Raw genomic sequence first — 22,339 nt, 5'->3', positions numbered from 1 at the left:
AGCTGTTCATCATTACAAGCATAGTTTACTGTAAAGCTACGTCTTAGTTTTGCTTATCTTGGCGAAAGCCGAGTACAAATCAGCATGAAGTTTTAACATCTACTCTCGTGTAATGGAAATCATGAAGATCTGGATACATCCAGTGACTGCGGTGAATAGTGCTGCTGGCAACCAGGGAAAGACCTTGTGACAGCCTGGAGAGACAGCTGACAGGAGGAAAGAGACCCCAATGGGGCTGGTAAGGGTTAGCTACCCTTGTCGGCAGTATCCAGCTCCGTGTTTACAGGATGCTGGAGACACCCGCCCAAGGCTTCTGAGAAATTAAAGAGAAAAATACCCCTAGAGTCTGCGAGAGCGGGGGCGGAAGATGACTCAATGTTGGACAACATGGTTAACGACTTAGGAATGGAAACGGATATGAGTATGGAGAGTAAGACTAGTTCAAGATCTGCAGTAAGTAAAGTCATTGAACTCCAAGTTTGTGTCTGTGGCTGGAGCAAGGCGACAACGGTCAGGGGTTTGAAGGTTCATCAAGGGAAAATGAAATGCTTGAGGGAGAAGGGACAAGGGCCTCGCATTGATCAGTACTTCTTACGAAGTCAGTCAAGTCAGTCGAATGAAATCCAGCGACAGGAAGCAAACCACAGCTCGCAGGATACCTGTTAAAGAATGGCTTCATTGACACCTCAGTTCAAAAAGCGGGCATTCCAGGGTTCTCAGGATGCTTAGAACACATCAATGTTATCTGGCAACGAATTCAGTCAGCTAAAAAGGAGAGGAAGGAGCTCCATGTGACATTCCTGGATTTGGCTAATGTATATGGTTCAGTGCCACATGAGCTTCTTTGGGCAGCATTTGATTTTTTCAGAGTACCAATGTCCATAACAAATTTAGTGAAAGCCTATTTTGGAGATTTGCAATTCAGTTTCTCAACTCCAAAATTCAGCACTGCATGGCAATGCCTAGAGGTTGGAATAATGGCAGGATGCACCATTTCTCCACTGGCTTTTACCATGGCGATGGAAGAAATCATGAGGGCATCAAGATGGGTAGTAGGAGGAGAGCGCTTGGCTTCTGGGATGCGACTACCACCAATCAGAGCATACATGGATGACATGACAACCATGACTACAACAGTAGCCTGCACTAATCGGTTATTGGGGAAGTTAACAGATAATATTGAATGGGCACGAATGAAATTTAAGCCCTCTAAATCAAGGAGCATCTCGATAGTTAAAGGAAAGGTAGTAGATAAAACATTCTTCATTAATGGTGAGGCAATACCAACAGTTTCTGAGAAGCCAGTGAAGAGTCTTGGGAGATGGTACGATGGGGATCTAAAGGACACAGTTCGGGTGGGAGAAGTTAGACGACAAGCAGTGGAAGGGTTGAAGAGCATAAACAGCTGTCCTCTACCTGGTAAACTAAAACTCTGGTGCTTTCAGTTTGGTCTACTGCCGAGGTTGCTGTGGCCACTGACCGTGTACGACGTTTGTTTGACAACAGTGGATAAGCTGGAAGCGTTGATAAGTTCATACATCAGGAAATGGTTGGGAGTTCCACGCTGCCTCAGCAGAGTAGGACTTTATAGTAAAGGAATATTGCAGCTGCCCGTCTCTGCTTTAACCGAGGAGTTCAAGTGTGCCAAGGTCAGACTGGAAATGACCTTAGTAGAGTCACGCGACAAATGTGTAAGGGAGGCAGCCCCTGTGTTAAAAACTGGTAGAAAGTGGTCAGCAAAGAAATCTGTAGTAGAGGCAAAGGCTGCCCTTCAAATTAGGGATATCGTGGGACAGGTACAGCATGGAAGAGGGGGTTTTGGGCTCAGTTTAGCTCCTCCTAAATGGCACAAGGCAGGCCCAGCTCAAAGGAGGAAGCTGGTAGTCAACGAGGTGCGACAGCAGGAGGAGAGGATGAGGTGTATAAAGGCCATTTCCCAGGCCAAGCAGGGAGAGTGGATGAGATGGGAGAGTGTGGAACAACGTAAGATGGGCTGGCAAGACCTTTGGTCAATGGAAGAGAGTAGGATCAGTTTCCTTATTAGGTCAACATATGATGTTCTCCCATCACCGCAGAACCTAAACCTCTGGGTAGGAGAGGATCCCTCTTGTCCTTTGTGTTCATCACCTGCCACATTAAGGCACATTTTGACAGGATGTAAGGTGGCTCTTAGCCAAGGTCGGTTTACTTGGCGCCATGACCAAGTACTGCGATGTTTGGCTTTAGCATTAGAAGGCAAGCGTAACATGACCAATAAGTTGCCACCTGTTCTAGCAAAACATTACACGCAGAAGACAATATTCCTCCGCCCAGGCGAGCAACCACCAAGAAAAGGTGTTAACACCAATTCTCGCCCAGGACAACTGGAAGCTGCTAGGGACTGGAAGATGCTGGCTGATCTTGACCAACGGCTTATTTTTCCACCTGAGATTGCCACCACTAACCTACGACCAGATATTGTTTTGTGGTCTGGATCAGCACGCATTGTTCAACTGATAGAGTTAACAGTGCCATGGGAGGATGCAGTAGATGAGGCATATGAGAGGAAGAAACTGCGGTATGCTCATCTGGCCACTGAAGCAGAACAGCGAGGATGGAGAGTCCAGGTTTATCCAGTGGAAGTGGGTTGTCGAGGTTTTGTGGCACACTCTACAACCCGGTTCCTCAGAGACATCGGATTCAGCGGCCAAGAGTTGCGTCGCACAGTAAAGAACTTATCTGAAGCAGCAGAAAGGAGCAGCAACTGGCTGTGGTTGAGACGGAAATATTCTAGCTGGCTGTGTACAGGCCGCCACGCTACGGTTTCGTAGAATTCTTGTAAACTTGAAGAGTCTGTTGGTTTGTTTGTATACGTTCCTGTGGATATTGCGTGAATGACGGGTGGTTGGGCAGATATTGTGTTTTGCGGTAGGTGGTATGCCATACGGAACCGTTGTCCACTGAAACTGCATATTAACGCACCAGTGGGGCTCGATAGCCTTAGTCAAACGGGTTGGCGCGTATGGTCGGGTTGCGGAGAGATTGTGAGATTGTGGTTAGGTCTCAGCAGCAGGAGGGATGTAGAGGTCAGTAAGCTGGGCTGAGTTGAGTGGGGGACGGAGGGGGTGACACTGGGACGCCAGAGTCACTGTCGAGCCCTCTTGAGGTGTCGTGGGCTAGTCGACGAAACACTGAGGACGGAAGGTGCCCACTTGAAGACCCTAGAGATGTCCCCTACTCGGTTCAATCCAGACGGTTGTCGTGCTGGTCCTGTAGTTGCAGCCGTCGCGTGCGCTAACGCGCCAAGTACACTGCTGCCGTTAACGCCGGACAGAAGGGGAGTCACACCACCTTATGGAAAGAAGCGTAAATGGATGTTGAAGCATAGTTTACTGTAAAGCTACGTCTTAGTTTTGCTTATCTTGGCGAAAGCCGAGTACAAATCAGCATGAAGTTTTAACATCTACTCTCGTGTAATGGAAATCATTACAGGCACACTAAGTATAAAGTTGTTGTTTTTTTTAGTTTAGGAAACAAACTATAGAACAAACTATAACATCCTGTCTACACCGGGCATGAGCACTTTATTAATCGGTAGTAAAAAATGCTCTGGTTCTGATGACTAATGTCATAAGTTTAGCCTTTGTACTTCTGGATGAAATAAGCAAACCCATGACTTCAATCCTGATTGTCCTAAGAAAGTTAATCATTCATATTTACACAAAAATTGGATCTTGTTGTTTTATAAAACTTAAAGCAGTGTCAAGTATTTTCTGTTATTTGGATTCATCAATGTAAACCTCTACTTTATGGTTCACATGCTTTTCACAAATCAGTGATAGGCTATTGACCCTGTGATTTCTCAGCATGTTACATTATTATGTAGCCTAAATGTGGTATTTGAATGTCTAGTGGATAAAAAAAACACAGACATTTTAGTAACTTTAAATAAGTAACCAATAGGCCTAATCAATTGCATTCAATCAGTCAGAGTCCTAAGATTTACCTTAGGTGTGTAGGCCTACCCTACACCGAAAGTGTAGGCCTATTTTTGCAACTATAACAGATAAATAGGTTAATGAGAAAAGTTTCTCTTTGGGACAAAAGTATTTGATGTCCTGGTGTTATTTCAACTGTTCAAACACAGTGCATTTGCATTAGACAAACACTGAGCAGCAGGGACGTGCACAGACATTTTGAGGGGCAGGGGCTCAAGTGAAAAAAAGGGCACTTCTCATTATTACGTTTTTTTTTTTTTAACTTTTTTTAAACAAAAAAGTATATACAGGTCCTTCTAAAAAAATTAGCATATTGTGATAAAGTTCATTATTTTCCATAATGTAATGATAAAAATTAAACTTTCATATATTTTTGATTCATTGCACACCAACTGAAATATTTCAGGTCTTTTATTGTTTTAATACTGATGATTTTGGCATACAGCTCATGAAAACCCAAAATTCCTGTCTAAAACAATTAGCATATTTCATCCGACCAGTAAAAGAAGTGTTTTTAATACAAAAAAAAAAGTCAACCTTCAAATAGTTATGTTCAGTTATGCACTCAATAGTCAATACTTGGTCTGGAATCCTTTTGCAGAAATTACTGCTTCAATGCGGCGTGGCATGGATGGAGGCAATCAGCCTGTGGCACTGCTGAGGTGTTATGGAGGCCCAGGATGCTTCGATAGCGGCCTTAAGCTCATCCAGAGTGTTGGGTCTTGCGTCTCTCAACTTTCTCTTCACAATATCCCACAGATTCTCTATGGGGGTCAGGTCAGGAGAGTTGGCAGGCCAATTGTGCACAGTAATACCATGGTCAGTAAACCATTTACCAGTGGTTTTGGCACTGTGAGCAGGTGCCAGGTCGTGCTGAAAAATGAAATCTTCATCTCCATAAAGCTTTTCAGCAGATGGAAGCATGAAGTGCTCCAAAATCTCCTGAAAGCTAGCTGCATTGACCCTGCCCTTGATAAAACACAGTGCACCAACACCAGCAGCTGACATGGCACCCCAGACCATCACTGACTGTGGGTACTTGACACTGGACTTCAGGCATTTTGGCATTTCCTTCTCCCCAGTCTTCCTCCAGACTCTGGCACCTTGATTTCCGAATGACATGCAAAACTGAGCAACAGTCCAGTGCTGCTTCTCTGTAGCCCAGGTCAGGCGCTTCTGCCGCTGTTTCTGGTTCAAAAGTGGCTTGACCTGGGGAATGCGGCACCTGTAGCCCATTTCCTGCACACGCCTGTGCACGGTGGTTCTGTATGTTTCTACTCCAGACTCAGTCCACTGCTTCCGCAGGTCCCCCAAGGTCTGGAATCGGTCCTTCTCCACAATCTTCCTCAGGGTTCGGTCACCTCTTCTCGTTGTGCAGCGTTTTTTGCCACACTTTTTCCTTCCCACAGACTTCCCACTGAGGTGCCTTGATACAGCACTCTGGGAACAGCCTATTTGTTCAGAAATTTCTTTCTGTGTCTTACCCTCTTGCTTGAGGGTGTCAATGATGGCCTTCTGGACAGCAGTCAGGTCGGCAGTCGGCAACCATGATTGCGGTTTTGAGTAATGAAACAGGCTGGGAGTTTTTAAAAGCCTCAGGAATCTTTTGCAGGTGTTTAGAGTTAATTAGTTGATTCAGATGATTAGGTTAATAGTTCATTTAGAGACCCTTTTCATGATATGCTAATTTTTTGAGATAGGAATTTTGGGTTTTCATGAGCTGTATGCCAAAATCATCAGTATTAAAACAATAAAAGACCTGAAATATTTCAGTTGGTGTGCAATGAATATAAAATATATGAAAGTTTAATTTTTATCATTACATTATGGAAAATAATGAACTTTATCACAATATGCTAATTTTTTTAGAAGGACCTGTATATTAACACAACTCTGACTTTTAAAAAAAATTATTAAAAAAGTTAATTAATTTTATCTTACTCAAACTCACGCAATTGTTTCATTTTCAAAAGATGTCTACAAAATAATCAGTTCACACAGAAACCATGGTCTCCTTAGTATTCATAGGTTTATAGAGCAGCAAAGAAAAACCATGCCACAATGTGCATGTTTTCTATGCTACTAGTTTCAATCAAGTATATATTTGATACACCTGATGCTGACATGGACTTAGTTTCACATTTGAGGGAGGACTGTATCATCATCATCAAATAAAACCTTCAAAATCCACATTTAGATGGAGTTTGTTTTAAACCTACTATCCTCCATCTGTTTGCATCTGTAGATTTCTTCTAAATTCACCAATTTAGATTTCAACATTTCAGGGGGAACGACTCTTGATGTAAGTCATTAACTTTAATAATAAGAATTTTAGGCCATAAAAAGTCATAAAAACGTCTGGATTTTCCATACAAGGTCATAAATTACATTTAGCCACGTCTTAAATTGATATGCTCATTCATTCATTATCGCGATATAATTTTTATTGATAAAACGATATCAAGTTCGAGTCAATATCGTCAATACTCGATATCAATCGATAATGTTTATGTGCCAAAAGCGGAACGAAACTCATTTGAACCGCACGCGCCTCACACGGACTGTTTATCGGCTTGGCTCAAAGTCCAAACGGCAGCGCAGCGCGAGCTCACTAGAGCAGACGCGTTTACTCTGATCGGCGCTTCAGAACTCCTGACCTGATATTTAGATACACTATTCAATAAATATATTTGTTTGACAGGGAACAGGAAACAGGAATATATATTATTTTTCAAAGATAAAAAAAAAAAGCACCCCAGAAAAAAAGGGCACTGTCTCTCCAGGAATAAAAAGGGCAGGTGCTCAAGCCCCCTTTGATGTCTATGTATGCACGTGCCTGCTGAGCAGTGCACCTATTGGGAAGCAAAACCTTTCATCTAGCCTATTATCCTTTTCAAGACTGAGTGACCTATCGTTTAGTCATAAATCATGTGTCGTTTTTCATTACATTTCGCATATAGGCTGAATTACGGTAAAGAAAAAGATAAGACTGATAGAACTACAGATTTAAAAATGACACCGGTATAAATAAACCTAATAGTCTGTTTCTCTTTTTGTTTTGTCATCGAACGAACTCTGATCTGAGTTACTACGTCACTGAAATTTGGTGAAGTGTCTGCGTGCAGTTGTTCACAATGTAGTGCTGATCGACAGGCCTATTCTTTTGGTAAGATCCATGCTATGCTCTTTGAAGTATAAATGTCAGTAATTTGTATTGTTGTCCAGTTTTCGGTGAAAAGGATTTTATATTCACTGTTGGGCAAAATCGTTTTTAACATTCAATAGAGAACTGAAAAAATATGAGACAAAAAGTTACATGTATTTCTCTTAATTTAGGCTAGCCTACTTTCTTTTTACCTTAACCAAGTAAACTTGTTTGAAATAACTAAATATACCTATATTAGCTATATCAAACCTACCTCACTGTTATTAAATATCATTATATTAAGAGAGGAATGACATCTTTATAAAAATGGAAATTTGGAAAAGTGGAAATAATTGTATCATTTGAACTCAAGAATGCGTGTATGTTCTCTGACAGCTGAACAACACTGCATTGCAGAAACCGAAATCTTGCCATTTCCATAGTGAACAGCAGATGGCGCTGTTAAAGCATCACCTCTGTGCTGCGCTGCTCCTAATGGAGTTTGTGCTTCTAGCTGCATCTGAAAGTAGCTGTCCAGCTTATGCTGGGGTGCCGGGCACACCTGGACACAACGGCAGCCCTGGCAGAGATGGAAGAGACGGGTTTCCTGGACCGAAAGGGGAAAAAGGAGATCCAGGTTAATGCCTTTTTCCCCCCTGGTTGTTGGTTTTGTTGTGTTCAAAATTGATTGAGTGGTACCTTTGTTCTAATGCTGAAAGATAAGGTGATGAAATCAGAGAAATGATCAGATCAGAGAAATGAGATTTAATCATCACACACACTTTTTCTCTCTGCAGGAGTTGGTGCACAGGGACCCCCAGGGAAAATAGGACCCGTGGGTGTTGTTGGCCCTAAAGGAGACAAAGGAAATCCAGGTCTGCCAGGTAAAATTAAAACAGTAATGTGTGTGTGTGTGTGTGTGTGTGTGTGGTAAATATATATATTTTTATAAAACAGAAAAACTATTAATTGAAACAAGTAAGGTGTCAATCTTTTTCTTGTCTGAAAACAGAATACAAAAGTCAGTCAATCAAAAAAACTTATAAGGTCTATGTAAAATAAATGATGCTGAATGAAGATCTAGACTGTGATCAAGTATTTTTCTTCTAAATTAAGATATTTATATCTTAATTGAGTTTACATAAAGTACAAGACAAAATCTGTAAAATATTTTTCTTCCACATACTCTACTTGTGATTTTAACTCTGGTATTCTTTTACAGCTACTGGTGTTCAAAGTGCATTAGTACTACAACTTCAATCAGATGTCAAATACCTAACTGACAGACTCGCTGCAGTAGAGAAAGGTAGAAAACTCGGTAACGCTTCCTTTTACAGTACAGTACTTACGTGTACTTACAGTGTACTTACCTAGAAAGTACTGGCTAATATAAGGTAACTACATGGGTTAGGGGTAGGTTTAGGGGTAGGTTCAGGGTTAGTACCTAGTTATTACCCAGTAATTATAATTACTATAATAAGTACATAGTAAGTACATGGGTAACAGGACTGTAAAAGGAAGCGTTACCGAAAACTCCTACATAAATAATGTTTACACCACATCTTTTGTTTATTCATATAACAATATTTTTTCAAAGATAATAGTACAATTCCTTTTTAAAATGTTTTTGTTGTTGTTTTTTTTAGTCCTAGGATTTCAAATGTTCAGGAAACTGGGACAGAAATATTATGTGTCCGATGGGCTAAAGGGAACTTTTGAAAAGGCACAGAGGTTCTGCTCTGACGCTGGTGCTAAAATTGTCCTGCCAAGAAGTGAAGATGAGAACAAAGTTCTAACATCATTGCAAGCTGCCCTCGAGTCTACTTACATATATGTTGGTGCAACTGACAGACAGAAAGAAGGGCATTTTGTAGATATGAATGGCCAACCTTTAACTTTCACCAACTGGAAAGAAAATGAGCCAAACGATCATAATGGGGCAGAGGACTGTACAGTTATTTACAAAAATGGTGTATGGAATGATATTAACTGTAGTTCCGAGTATCATGTGGTGTGCGAACTGTAAAACAGATTATGAATTGTTATTGCTCTGATGTTTGAATGATAAATGAATAAAGAAAATCTTATAAACTGAGGATTCGCCATGCACATAAAAACATCCATATACTTCTAGTTTTTGATTTTTCAGTATCATAAACATTCAGGTGAGTATTTGCAGTTACATCTGGATTTGTATGATAAATGTATTTATACATAATCAAGACTAGTAAAATAATGACATTGACTGGCTTTTTGTATGGTTGTTAAAATGAATTTACTGCATACTGATACATTAAAAAAGGGCTGAAGAAAACTCGTCAACAAAAAGAATAAAGATACAATTTCTAAAATGTTTTCAAGTTCGATGTCATTAGAGAAGCTAATGATTATTTTTTATGTTCAAAATTCAAGAAGAGTTTAGGATCACACAATGTTCTCTTCCTTTAATGTAAATATCACTCAAATATTATTATTATCATTATGACACAAGTACATTTTTTGTCACATTCCATTCTGAATTAAGTGGAACCTCACAAAGGGAAAAGCAGAAAACCGCTGAAACTGGTATAGCTGCTTTCATCATCATAAACCCAGCTGTTCTCCCACAGCTGTGTGTTCACTTCATCACCCTTTTCCAGTGAGAGAACAACACCATTGCTGCCGTTAGCATTGGTCTCAGGCTTCAGAAAAAACACAGAGCATTGGATTTGATTATTTTTATGGAGACTGACTGCCACTTTCTTAAAAGGGTGAGCATGAGCATAAAATCTGAAGAAATAGACTCCTTTCACTGGTGCTGTGAAAGTACCTGTGAGACACATACACATTTGAATTCAGAAACGGTAAAGAAATGCCTTTAAGTTGAAAACGATTTACTTTACACGCAACAATTAACAAAATAAAGAAATGTGAACAGGACAGGTTACCAGTGTTGGAGTCATATGCATTTCCAGTGTTAGTGAAAATTTTTTGGTAGATCAGGGTTTTCCGAGTTTCAAAGGGTCCAAATGATTGGGATCCAGATGCCAAAAGTCCAGCTGAAAAGGCAACCTTTTTGGCTGTGAAAAGATAAGGATTTTTTTTTGGTTTTGTCATATTTATTTACACTTGGTTTTAAATATAACGTCATAGAATAATTATTTCCATTTACCTTTATTCTCTGCCTGGATAGATTCAAGTGTATCACTTGAGGCTTTTGTGAAAATCCTTAAAGCTGTTCAGAATGAACATTTCATAATTTTGTTATAATGCCACATTGGTTTTTATAATGTGTTGGGCTGGAAATGATTGAATGTCTTGAAAATAATAGATGTAGATAAAAACCTTCATACCTTCATTCTCTCTCTTCAGTTCTTTCAGTGTTTCCTCTGTGGCTCGCAGCCTTTCCTCAATGTCCTTTAGCTGTGCTGATGTAGTTAAATCGTGTGCCAGTGAGACGCCAACACAAAGCAATAAAAGCATCATCTTCATAGCTTTGTATGGCTGATTTTTATGTTGCATGTTGAATTTTGCACAGTTTTGGGGCAATACTGAACCACATGATGCTGTAAAAGTAAACATGACCCTTGTATTGTTTGGACTTGCAACACTGACTCAGAAAAGCTTTAGATTAATGTGTATTTAAGTGAGAAGATCAAATGTCACAAATAATAACTTTTGCAGCAATACATCAACTCTGCACACTATTCTTTTTTCTTTTGGGTATATTCTTTATAGGAAAATGCCTCAATGTATAATCCTGAGCATTGTGATGTGAAAGATTCCCAGCTTGAAATCAGTGGTTTGTTCAGAGACAAGGGATTTTTTTTTATTTCAATAGTTATTCATTAGTTTAGTATTGACAAAAAATGTTTATAGTAGTCTATCGTTTAAAAAACTATAATATAGCCTAAGTGATATAAAACTGAGCTGCATAAATATATTAAATGTAGGATATTTGAAAAGTGTTCACTGTTGTCTCCCAAGATGGTATGAACATTAATTTTAAAAAGTTAAATGTGAAGTCTTTTGTCACTTTGAATAAATGATTGCAGTGACGTCCATGCTCTTTTTTAATGTCAAGGTAGGTAGCACAAAAAAAAACACAAATAAAAAACAACAGGAATGCAAATCATCAATAATACAAATAAATGAATAAATAAAGGCTCAGGCTATAAAAAGGCAGCACAATTTTGTGACGTCGCGTAAAATAACTGGTTGCGGATGACATCTAGCATAATATTTAATTATCAATTTCTCACGAAATAATTCACATAGCCCACTTTTCAAATGCGTCTGCTCCTCTATTGGATAAAAAGTTAATTTAGAGCGTGAGGTCACACTGTCGGTTGAACGAAGAAGGAAAGAGGCCAACTTCCGGTGTGGTGCGTTGCTGCCGTTGAACAAGGACCATAGGAAATAACTGCCAGGAAAATGCGGTAGGCAGTTGTCATAACTGAAAGCGAAATAAAACACAGCACAAGTGTTATCATTACGACTTTAAAATAAATGTGGCATATGGTTGTATGGCCTAAGGGCTTTGTGACGGAAGCAATCGGGTTAGCTGATCAGTCATCGATCGATCGGTATTAGGGAGTGCGCGAGCTCTGCGCGCGGGTGAACATGGGGACGAGATCGAGCCGTTTACATGAGGAAGCTGCTTCGACACCTTTCGATAAAGATGGCATCAAGAGAGAATCCTGCCGACGAATCCAAAGCACCAGGCCCACTAGCCTCATGGTGGAGTTCTCCGGGAGTTTTGATCATGACTCCGAGACGAACCGCAGCAGGTCAGAGGAGGGTAGCGACTCGGATACCGGGCAGCAGGCGAGCAGCGAAGGCAGTCCCGCCGACCGCCACACATCCCCGTCGCTGAGCAGCCAGGCCTCGCCGACGGACGAGAACGGAGCCGATGAGAAACGCGAGGAGGATGACAGTCCTGGAGGCCCTGTGGGCGGAGAGGAAATAGGCCGTGCACCGCAGCGCACTTTCTCGGAGCGTTTGCCCAGCGGTCGCCATTCTTCCACCGGCGGCGTCACGGCGAGGTCCGCCCGGCTGAGAGGGACCCACGCACGGCCAGTCTCCGAGGCGTGGATCGGCCTCTACAGGCTCAACAACCGCCACGGTGGTAAGTTAAAGAGCAGATTGTTTAGTTCCTTTGACAGTCATTTCAAACGTTACACCCTGTTAAATCTACGTTCTGTCATTTAAACCTGCACTGTTTACAGTGAGTGATAGCCAAATATACAGTTAACAGATTTGACCGGAGCTCAACAGGTTCATATATATTATGTATTAAACAAAATAAGCCTATACTTAACCGTATTACTCTAAAAGGATAGTTCACCTAAAAAAATGTCATTACTCATCTCATGTTGTTTAAGATCTATTTTACTTTATCAAAATATTTTAGGTAGACTACCCCAGTCACCGTTCACTTTCATTGAAAGAAAGTGACTTCAGTTGCCAGTCTCTACTGTTCATCTAATTTTGTTTTTAACTAGTTAGCTTAATGAAAGTTTGGTAACAATTTTTACCAAAAGTGGTTCCATTTGTTAGCATTACTCATCTGGTACTAACAATGAATAATACTTATAAATCATTAATAAGTTAATGCTTTAACTTAACCCCTTAGCTGTCATCCCCCTTTTTGAGAATGGGGGTTAAATGCACTATTCAAACTTAAATGGTTGTAATTCAAGAATGCTTTGGAATATATACCTAAGTTTGGTCTTGTTTTAAAGGAAACACTCAGCAGATTATTGCTGAAGTGAAAACAGTAAATTTACAGTAAATCAAATATACTGTACTATATATTTTTTATTTTATATAAAATATATATTTTACAAAACATTTTTTGCTCTAAAATTACTATAAAATCAAAGCCATATATCTAACCAAGTTGTGTTTCAAATTTGAAGTTGATATCACAAAAATTGAAGTTCCCATGAGATTTTGTTTAGGTGTAGTACCAGCCACCGGGTGACATGCATTCCATTGAATTTAGTTGTATACATTCTGCCTTAACAAATTAAAAAATTTCTGTCCAAATATCAATTCTGTCACACAATTTGGAACCTTGAGACACAGACCTTTCTGACAATGTGTTTCGTCAATATTAGAAAAGGTTTTGATGATAAAATTATGAAATATAATGATGCCCAAAAGGGGAGGAGCCTGATCAAATATTTTAGAGTACCGTTTCTATGGTAACGCAACCTTCAATTTCAAAGCGGTTTTCACAGGATGAATTCTGAGTTTGTAAGCTTTCAAATGATACCTAATTTATGATAACTACTAAAATATGTGATATAATAAAAAAGGCGATAAAAAAGATATTATATTTTAGAGGATAATATACATATTATACTTTTTAGAGGATAATATTATATTATAATTTTTTATTGAAAAATACTAGATTATTTGTTTTATTATGCACTTTTAGCATGAAAATCAAAGTTTCAATTATTAAAGCTGTGTGCATCAACTTTTTGTGATGAAGGTCAGAACTCCTGTTATGATGCAGATTTTTTTGAGGTGCACTCTTGTCAAAAAATCATCGGTTACTCTTCCTACATAATTTGTAGCAAAAAACAGCAGTCAAATATCTATTTAGCAGTCTTAGACCTTTCCAACGATATATAGTTTGTCATAATTCGATTAGGATTTAATAGTAATATAGCGAAGTAAAGTTAGATCTCCCGTATACGGGATGGTGACCGTTAAGGGACCTTATTGTAAAGTGTTACTGAAAGTTTATGTACATAATAAAAAAGACAACAAACCCAGGTTGACTGGTATTTAAGTGATTTTATTCTGTTTTAAAGCATATAAAATATGGAAGGTGATTAAAATAGATTAATGGTTCTGCACGAGACTAATGAGCTTGTGGTGTAATTAGGCTTTGGGGACATTATAGACATTTCAGGCATTCCTGACAGGATGATCCATGATGGATTGAAATCCAGTTTACTAATGATGTCTGTGTAAATCTTTTTTTTTTTTTTTTTTTACACTATATTGGTCAGATGGCCATTGTCCAGCCAGAGGGTTCAGAAAAGTGGGCCACATGGGTGCAAACTCACCCGTCTATTACTCTGACTGGCCTGCGTGTCATGAAACGCTTTCTGTATCCATTTTGCATTGCTTAGTTCTATTTTTTTCTCTCCTTACCAGCTATTCGCTGTCCCTTTTGCACCAAGCCGTTCCCTGGAGGGCGGATCGAGGAACACCTTTTAAGTTGTCTAACTTCTCCACCTCTCCCTTATAACAGTAAGCATCCAATTAGTTTTTATCACCGTTTTTCTTTCATCTGCTAATATCTTAGTTATTAATTGTTGTATCTTATTTGTCCAACAGCGGATGTGCTAGCTAAGGACAGTGGAGAGTGCTCTATCTGTCTCGAAGACCTTCTACAGGGAGAAACCATTGCTCGGCTGGCTTGCCTGTGCGTTTACCATAAGAGGTAATTGTAAATTACACTAAATAGGGATGTCAATTTACATAAATTCCCATAATTGATCGTTGTTTAAATGAACAATCGATTAATTGTTAACCCACCTTAAATCCGAAGCGGGTGGCGCTACTAATTGATCACGTTACTTAACCGCTTGCTTAACCAACACAAAATAGGTGTCAATTTAAAGCCTAGAAACTTGGCTTTACAGTGAATATAGGGAATATGAACATCACTTAACAAGTGCTCTTAAATTTGCTGGCATATTAGAAGTGCTCCATTTTCATAGCATGAAAAAGTAGCTGTTTTACATGAATATGTGGTCTGTCAAATCATTGTACATAACAGATAAACTTGTCATAAAAATGGTCAAGCATAATTATCTTCGTTTGAGCCCAAACTATACCAAGTATTTGTATGAAAAGTGCCGCTGACGCTAGGGGTGTGACGGTTCTTATATAAGCGTGAGACCAACGGTTATAGTTGAACACCGTCATTAGAACTCTATATCTGCCAAAACCGTGTTATTAAAATATCTTGCAGATATAAGGTTATATAGGCTACTAATATCAGTGTTGGGGAGTAACGGAATACATGTACCGTTGTTACGTATTCAGAATACAAATTATGAGTAGCCTAACCGTAGTCTCCACAGAACATAAAATATTCATTTTATTTTATTTTTCGTGTTCGCATTAATGAGGAAAAAACAATGTTACGGCCGTGACAGTTCTCCGTTACGGACGTGACCGCTCTGAAAGCATTAACTTTTCACAGAGACATCAAACAGAAAGCACAAAACCTTTCTTTAAAGTGAATTTCGTTTTGTATTAATTGTATCTTAATTTTAATCAATGTTTTCATCAACCAACGGCCGCGTTCGGTGTAGACACAGTGTTAAAGCCCATTCTGCCGCTACGTTACAACATCAAACAATATTCCAATAATTTATATAATTATAACACTTTATATAGGGCCTTTTTGCGTAATGAGTAGTTTCACGTTTAGTACATTTTGCTGACTACTTAGTTGAGTACTTATTTAAAATAGTATTTAAGTAAAAGTACTGTACATATGTAAATTAAACATGTTTGCATTATGTTATTATTACTTTTACTTTAGTAAAAAGATTACTACCTCCACTGGTAGAGACTAGAGGAATTAAGACTAATAATAGAAGATAACAAGGTTTTGCCAGTGACACTTTTGATATATTTATTGATACAAGTTATTTTTTATACATTTTAGTAATCATTGCAAAAAAAATTGTTTATTTATAAATATTCTGTTTATGTATAGGCTACTGTATTATATATCAGAGTATGTGAGCGGAGTGGAGCGGCAACAATATTCCCTCCGCGCTCCAAGCATTTAATAATCACTCCGCTCCTGGTTCACCATTTACCGCTCCACTCCTCGCTCACTGATATCAGAAAGACCCCTCCGTCTTCGTTCCCCAAGGAAATTGCGAATAAAGTATTTAAGTATGCTTTAAAATCTCACAAAATTTCTCCTCATCATAATATATAGGCATATTAAATAAATAAAATAAACAACAACATTAGGAATAGAATAGAATAGTTACAATGTGGTTTATTGGATAGTAGTGGTGCAACGGATCATCCGTTCGGATCAATATCTTCGGTTCGGCACACACGTGATCCGCGGATTGATTTATGTAAAAAAAAAATTGTACGCATGTTCAGTCCACACACACATCTCCACAGCGTGGTCATGGCGAGCGGAGGAACGGAGGAGCTTGAACGCCCCGCGTCATTTAAATCCCCATATATGGGAGTAGGGGTGTGCGATATCACGGTTTTTGATCGTGGACGATTAAAATGTCTCCACGATCTGCTTTTGAAGAAATATCGTAGTATCGTGCATTTTATCAGTTGCAGTTCTGGCGCCGAGCTCCGTCTCAACATACAACAAATGTTAATGCAGAGGAACGGGACACTGCAGTTCACAGAAGTTCATTATTTGCATGTGCTTTAAAGCCTTGCTGGTTAAACATGTAATTCACGTGCTGATGCGCTGTTCTGACGTGTGCTTTCTGAGCGCATACACCGGAAGCACACGGGCACTAAAAGCCTGTCTAACAGCGTCTGTTTACTGGACTACGTTATTAGTTATCTTTCGAGTCTTATTGCGCTAATATTGTCAAATACACACAAGGTTTACATAAACAAAGTTGGTTATGTCTAAAGTGAAAGCAAACAGAAAAAAAATGAGAGAAAATCTGCTTGTCAAATGCGTGTATATTAGACGCGTCGCGTGCAGCTCTTAAAGCGACAGTAGCCAGTTAGTAAACAAGCTGCCTCTTGTCCTTAAAGAGATAGTTCACCCAAAAATAAAAATTCTGTCATTATTTACTCACTCTAATGTTGTTCCAAACCTGTATTAATTTCTTTCTTCTGTTGAAAATAAAAGTTATTTGGAAGAATGTGGCTAACCAAACAGTTGCTGGTCCCCATTGACTTTCATAGTAGGAAAACATATACTATGGAAGTCACTGGAGTACAGCAACTGTTTGGTTAGCCACATTCTTCCAAATAACTTTTATTTTCAACAGAAGAAAGAAACTTATTCGGGTTTAAAACAACTTGAGAGAGTAAATGATGACAATTAAAATGTTTGGGAGAACTATCCCTTTAATGTTAATAAAACAACAAAACAAAGAGGAAATCACTCACTGCTCTTGACTGAGAACTTTAGTAGTAGCTTTAATAATAATCAATGTATAATTTATACAGTGAAGTCTATGTTGTGTTTTATTTTCGTATTTGTTCATTTAGCCTAATTACTTTTTTCAATGCTACTGTTAAATACCCCTACTGTAGCTGAAAAAATAAAGCACTGTTTATTTCATTTGTATATTAAGTTGTGTATGCTTAATGTGTATCTTTGTTCCTAATTCTTAATAAAGAAAATAATGATAAAGATTTTTATCTTCGCTACTTTGGCCTAAATGTCTGCCATTCTTTTTTCTTTTGTTACCTATAAGGCTTTTTTTTTTAAATAGGGACATTAGTTTGGCTGTAATGCTCAGTCACTTGCAAAATAGTAAAACCAACATGAAAAAGAATCGTGTTAAAATCGTTAATCGTGATTTTCCTGAAAAAAATCGTGATATGATATTTTTGCCATATCGCCCACCCCTATATGGGAGCATTTTGGCTTCCCTGTCAAATATAATGATGAAGGAAAGAGCTTAGTGGATAAAACCGTGACGGTGTGTGTAGTAGGGTGGCCATACGTCCGGATTTTGGCCGGACAGTCCGTAGTTGCGCTGAATTGACCTAAAAAAATTTAACTTATAAAAATCCCGCATATCGATAGCGGCTCCCTGATGCCCGCAAATTAGTTAAAATCTCCCGGAATCTAGAGCGCGCATGCGAGACGGAACATACTGCGTGCATAACATACAACGCGAACGGCAGAGAGGGATAGAGAGCGAGAGACCTTGCGTGTGTGCGCATGTAAGACAGAGAGCATCCTGATTGGCCTGTTTCGGTAACTCAACCAGTCAACCCCCCTAATATCTCTAAAAAATAAGATATTATGCCTTGTGCACTTTAAGTTGATTTTATATATTTTAATTTAATAATTTAAAAGTGTTAATAAGACAAATAAACATAAGTTTTGTCTTTTTGTTTGTCTTTTTTGCTGATCCGAAAAATGATCCGATCCGTGACTCTGAAACGAGAAACAATCCGAACCGTGAGTTTTTTGATCCGTTGCACCTCTATTGGATAGTGTGCAAACTTTTCCTATGACATGCTATGCTTATTACAGGTTATCAGCATTATAAGTTAAATATCATTGCTGCTTTTTGCAGAGCACATTTTGTTTGGAAAGAAAAAAATAACTACGTTTTCATCAGTTATTTTATCTACGGGTCGCTACATTTCTTAAAGAATTCTGCTCATTCGAAATCAAATACCGACAGTACTGTAAGATTACATTTGTTCGAATGCAATGCATTAGTGAGAAAGCGATTGCGTGTGTGAATAAGTGTTACCTGTTTAAAATGTGCTTTCACTAGGGGTGTGACGGTCATTATATAACCGTGAGACCGACGGTTATAGTTGAACACCGTCATTAGAACTCTATAACCGCCAAAACCGTGCTATTAAAATATTTTTTACAAACATTTTTTTATCATAGAGAATGTTTAAATACAAATATCAGCTTACGAGGGAAACGGAGGCGGAGTTAGTAGTGCGTCGGAGGCTGAGTGCTGGAGATGATTCGGGAGAGGTCTGTGCACCTTTACCGAACAGAGCGCGCGCTGACACGGAGTAAAGCCTTGTTTATACTCGACGCGTCCGCACGAGCGCGAAGGTGCGCACGGCAAAAATGACGCGTTGGGTGCGCAAGACCCCATTTGGCTTGGCTGTGTGCACGGCTTTTTTTTGTAACAGCGCGCGCGGCGCCGCGTCCGAGGATGACCGACTTCAAGCCGAATCTGCCCGAGCATGTATGTCTCACCGCACCGGCACGCAGTTTGCGCGTCTAAATTGCAAAGTTAATTTGTTAAGGTTTTGTTTACTGTGTGTGATTCATTTATTGGAAAGCACATTCACTTCTAGTTGTCTTGCTGTTAAGAGCGAGTTGTCCTATAACAGACGAACAGTTATTCAACCGAACGTCCTATAACCCCCCACCCCCGGACGACGACGGTTATGTTACGAACCGTCACATTTGACTCACGTCATAACCGTCATCACCAATTCTGAAACCGGCACACCCCTAGCTTTCACCTGATCCAGCCCGATCTCATGAAAGTGCGTATCTATAGCACAAATTTTATTTCTCGTACCATTTATACGGCAAAAATAGTTTTTGCTTGCATAGCCTATGATAAGCAGTTTTCGCGTGCATACGATACGCACTTTATGGCAAGAACGCACTTCACACCCATTTATCCTAACCAAGGGGTTTAGTGTGTTTCATATGCACGCAAAAACTATTTTTTGGCATATAAATGGCACGAGAAATAAAATTCGTGCTATAGATACGACGCTCCGACTTTTAAAAAATCCGCTCCGTTCAAAATCACACCACTCCACTCCCATACTCTGTTCTATATACAGTACCAGTCAAAAGTTTGTACACACGAATGGGAAAGTGTCCCTTTTGACTGGTACTGCACTATAATATACACATAAATAATATCGGCCGATATATCGATATCAGGCTTTTTTTTTACTCCCAAATGTCGACATCGGCCCCCAAAAATCCATATCGGTCGGGCTCTTGTTTTTGACTAAGGTTCGCTGTGCAGGCCGATCGGTGTATGACATCAAAGTACCGTGAGAGCGAATAGAGCAGATGACGTAATAACCACAGCGTGCTCGCTTTCATTTTTCCACGTCTGTCTGCTGCACATGAGCCGCACGCACCTCAAAATGATGCACTCCAATGATGACCTCGCTTAATCGAACATCAATCATTTTTATTGATTAAATCATTATCAACAATTAATCGATTGTCGATGAATCGTTAGCATCCGTTGCGCTAACCATTCTTTTAAAATAATTACAAATCATAATTTTGCTGTACAAATGAATGCTTTCAAATATGTAATGGTGGATATTTCTCTAAATAGCTGCATTGACACTTGGAGCAAAGTGAAGCCGTGCTGCCCTGAGCATCCTTTTGATTGATTCATGTTCACGTGCAATGACAATGACTCAGGTGAGCTTGTTTGTTCAAGTAGATTTATTTTTTTAAAAATGTGTTCGTAAAATCCTTCCAAAATGTCATTATTTACTCTCCTTCATGTTGTTCAAAACATGTATGACTTTCTTCTGCATATATAAAGATATTTTCAATAATCAACATTAGACCCCAATGTTTGATTGTATGGACCACAATTTTTCAAAATATCTATTTATTTTGTGTTCCAGAACAAAATGCATACAAATTTGTTAACATGTTTGAGTGAACTCCAACATTATTTAATTTTTTGTTTTTATATTTATTTTAACTTTTTATTTTTTGCTTCCTTTTAGGAGACTATACCCCCCTGGCAGGTGCATATATTTTCTGACGAGATGATTGAGAGAAAGACACAAAGAAACAAAAACAAATAACAAGCATCAACACTTGTGGTCCGCTTAATCCGTCTGGCCCTGAGTGAGCCTGGCTTTAACTATCTGATGTGACTCTTGAGACTCGGCTTTTCTCTGTTCTACAGCACCTGAGCGGACGCCGGGTTTGCTCTGCTTGCCTTTTATATTTAGCTCTTTAACTTTAAAACTCAAGAGTGAAACTGGTAAACTGAAAAGAACTTTGAAAAAGAATCATATGTAAATATGGAGAGAAAAGTTACACATGGAACGCCTCTCCGCGTGGACATCTTGATCTCCCGCAGTGGGGTGGCGTTAGGGTTCTTTTACCATGTCATTTATGCTGGGCTTAGCATTTGGTTTTGTGCAGCCTGCTGGGGTTGCTTTGGCTTGAATGAACTACTTGAGTTTGTTGGGCAGATCACGAATGAACGCAAATGAGTTGTACATGCGTAAATATTGCACAGGATTACCTAAGAGGCATGATGTTTTATATTTCGAATGATACAAAATGTTTTTGGTATTAATCTATTTTGTTTACCCCTTTCCTTTTTGTTACTATATATGAACATTTCAGAGGCAGAGTCAAATTTCCAATAGATTAATTTGGTTGAAACTACCATGAATAGTGACTTTTATCCATCATTGAGGCAAAACTCTCATTACCACATCAAGCTCTTTTAACCTCTTCATCTGATTGATTTTACTCAATTGAACTGTACATTTGTTAACAGATCAGAGCAATACTTCCACTAGATAGATTAATGGACGTGTTATTGGTTGCGGTGAAGTGTGTGTGTGTTTAAGTGTGTACTCAAATGCAAAAGATTTTGACTGATGACCTGACTGCATGTACTACTCTTGGAGGGAAAGTTGTGTGCAGGAGATGAAATTGCTTTTCTGCATCTTAGACGTGGCCTGCTAAAGAAATCCAGTCACTTTACGCTCTTTACACCAGGCCTTCTCTGCATTGAATGAGGCCATCTGTGGTGTGGAGATGTATGTCAGGCGCAGTAATGCCATATGGCGCATGCTTTGCCTGAAGATGGGGATTGAGAACAGATGAGGGGTAGTTATGACGATGTCATCGACCCCCTTGGAATGAACAACGGAAAGGCAATTTCCTTAGACAGCCCTTCACACAGAGATGCTTGTTAAATATTTTATAGTGGATTTTTTTCATGTTTTGCGGTTTATGGGGTTATTTGATTGTGGGTGGGTGTTATGTTCATTATTCTATTGTCTTGTAGCAGTCAGTTGGTCGGTTACCTTTTTGCCTTCGCTCAAGGATTCGTATTTTGAGTGGTAAAACCTTTGGTGATTTCTTTGCCTCATCAGAGAGGTGTCATCTTCTAGCTTTGAAAGTATTGCAATTTGTTTCCTTTACATGACAGTCTAACGGTTCTTTCCAATTGAAAACACAAAAAATGCCAAATGTTTTGTGTTGGTGTAGTGCATTGTGGAGTGGAGGAAGGTATTGTCAGAATATTTTGACAATCTTTTAAGCTCTGCAAGTTAGCTTTTGCCCTTTAACTTATGTGGTGCCATACCTCAATATCCATATTTACTAAACTAACCTGGGGCGTAGCTAACTCCAAAGGTGGTTTGATTCTTTTTCTTGAAATATATATATATATATATATATATATATATATATATATATATATATATATACACACACAGTATAAATGCTATAGAAAGTTCT

At 39.0% G+C, this 22,339-nt stretch overlaps 3 protein-coding genes across 4 annotated transcripts; 2 read left to right on the top strand and 1 right to left on the bottom strand.

Annotated features, from left to right (window-relative positions):
- The first annotated feature begins 7,083 nt into the window (after positions 1 to 7,083).
- hbl4 (hexose-binding lectin 4) lies at positions 7,084 to 9,218 on the top strand. Of its 2 annotated transcripts, none has more exons than XM_056236451.1 (5): positions 7,084 to 7,143; positions 7,566 to 7,759; positions 7,920 to 7,997; positions 8,345 to 8,428; positions 8,769 to 9,218. In XM_056236451.1, exons 2-5 carry the CDS (start codon positions 7,576 to 7,578, stop codon positions 9,146 to 9,148), a joined length of 726 nt encoding a protein of 241 aa, XP_056092426.1. In that variant the 5' UTR covers positions 7,084 to 7,143; positions 7,566 to 7,575; the 3' UTR covers positions 9,149 to 9,218. The 2 variants fall into 2 exon arrangements, with proteins under 2 accessions (XP_056092426.1, XP_056092425.1); XM_056236450.1 differs by having other exon boundaries at positions 7,920 to 8,006.
- Positions 9,219 to 9,295: 77 nt separating this feature from the next.
- Positions 9,296 to 10,950, bottom strand: cbln13 (cerebellin 13). Its single transcript, XM_056236452.1, has 4 exons — positions 10,455 to 10,950; positions 10,274 to 10,336; positions 10,050 to 10,181; positions 9,296 to 9,931 (listed from the first exon to the last, which is right to left on the bottom strand). Exons 1-4 carry the CDS (start codon positions 10,681 to 10,683, stop codon positions 9,654 to 9,656), a joined length of 702 nt encoding a protein of 233 aa, XP_056092427.1. The 5' UTR covers positions 10,684 to 10,950; the 3' UTR covers positions 9,296 to 9,653.
- Positions 10,951 to 11,434: 484 nt separating this feature from the next.
- zgc:66427 (uncharacterized protein LOC406256 homolog) lies at positions 11,435 to 20,641 on the top strand. Its single transcript, XM_056236436.1, has 5 exons — positions 11,435 to 12,229; positions 14,278 to 14,373; positions 14,461 to 14,566; positions 20,172 to 20,260; positions 20,578 to 20,641. The coding sequence occupies exons 1-4, from the start codon at positions 11,725 to 11,727 to the stop codon at positions 20,227 to 20,229; spliced, it is 765 nt and encodes a 254-aa protein (XP_056092411.1). The 5' UTR covers positions 11,435 to 11,724; the 3' UTR covers positions 20,230 to 20,260; positions 20,578 to 20,641.
- Positions 20,642 to 22,339: the final 1,698 nt, after the last annotated feature.

This window comes from Rhinichthys klamathensis, unplaced genomic scaffold (genome assembly GCF_029890125.1).
Source record: "Rhinichthys klamathensis goyatoka isolate OS25496 unplaced genomic scaffold, OSU_Roscu_1.1 h1tg000446l_1, whole genome shotgun sequence".
NCBI classification, from domain to species: domain Eukaryota; kingdom Metazoa; phylum Chordata; class Actinopteri; order Cypriniformes; family Leuciscidae; genus Rhinichthys; species Rhinichthys klamathensis.
Note: the sequence above shows the minus strand (reverse complement) of the source record. Positions and strands in the feature narration are given on the sequence as shown.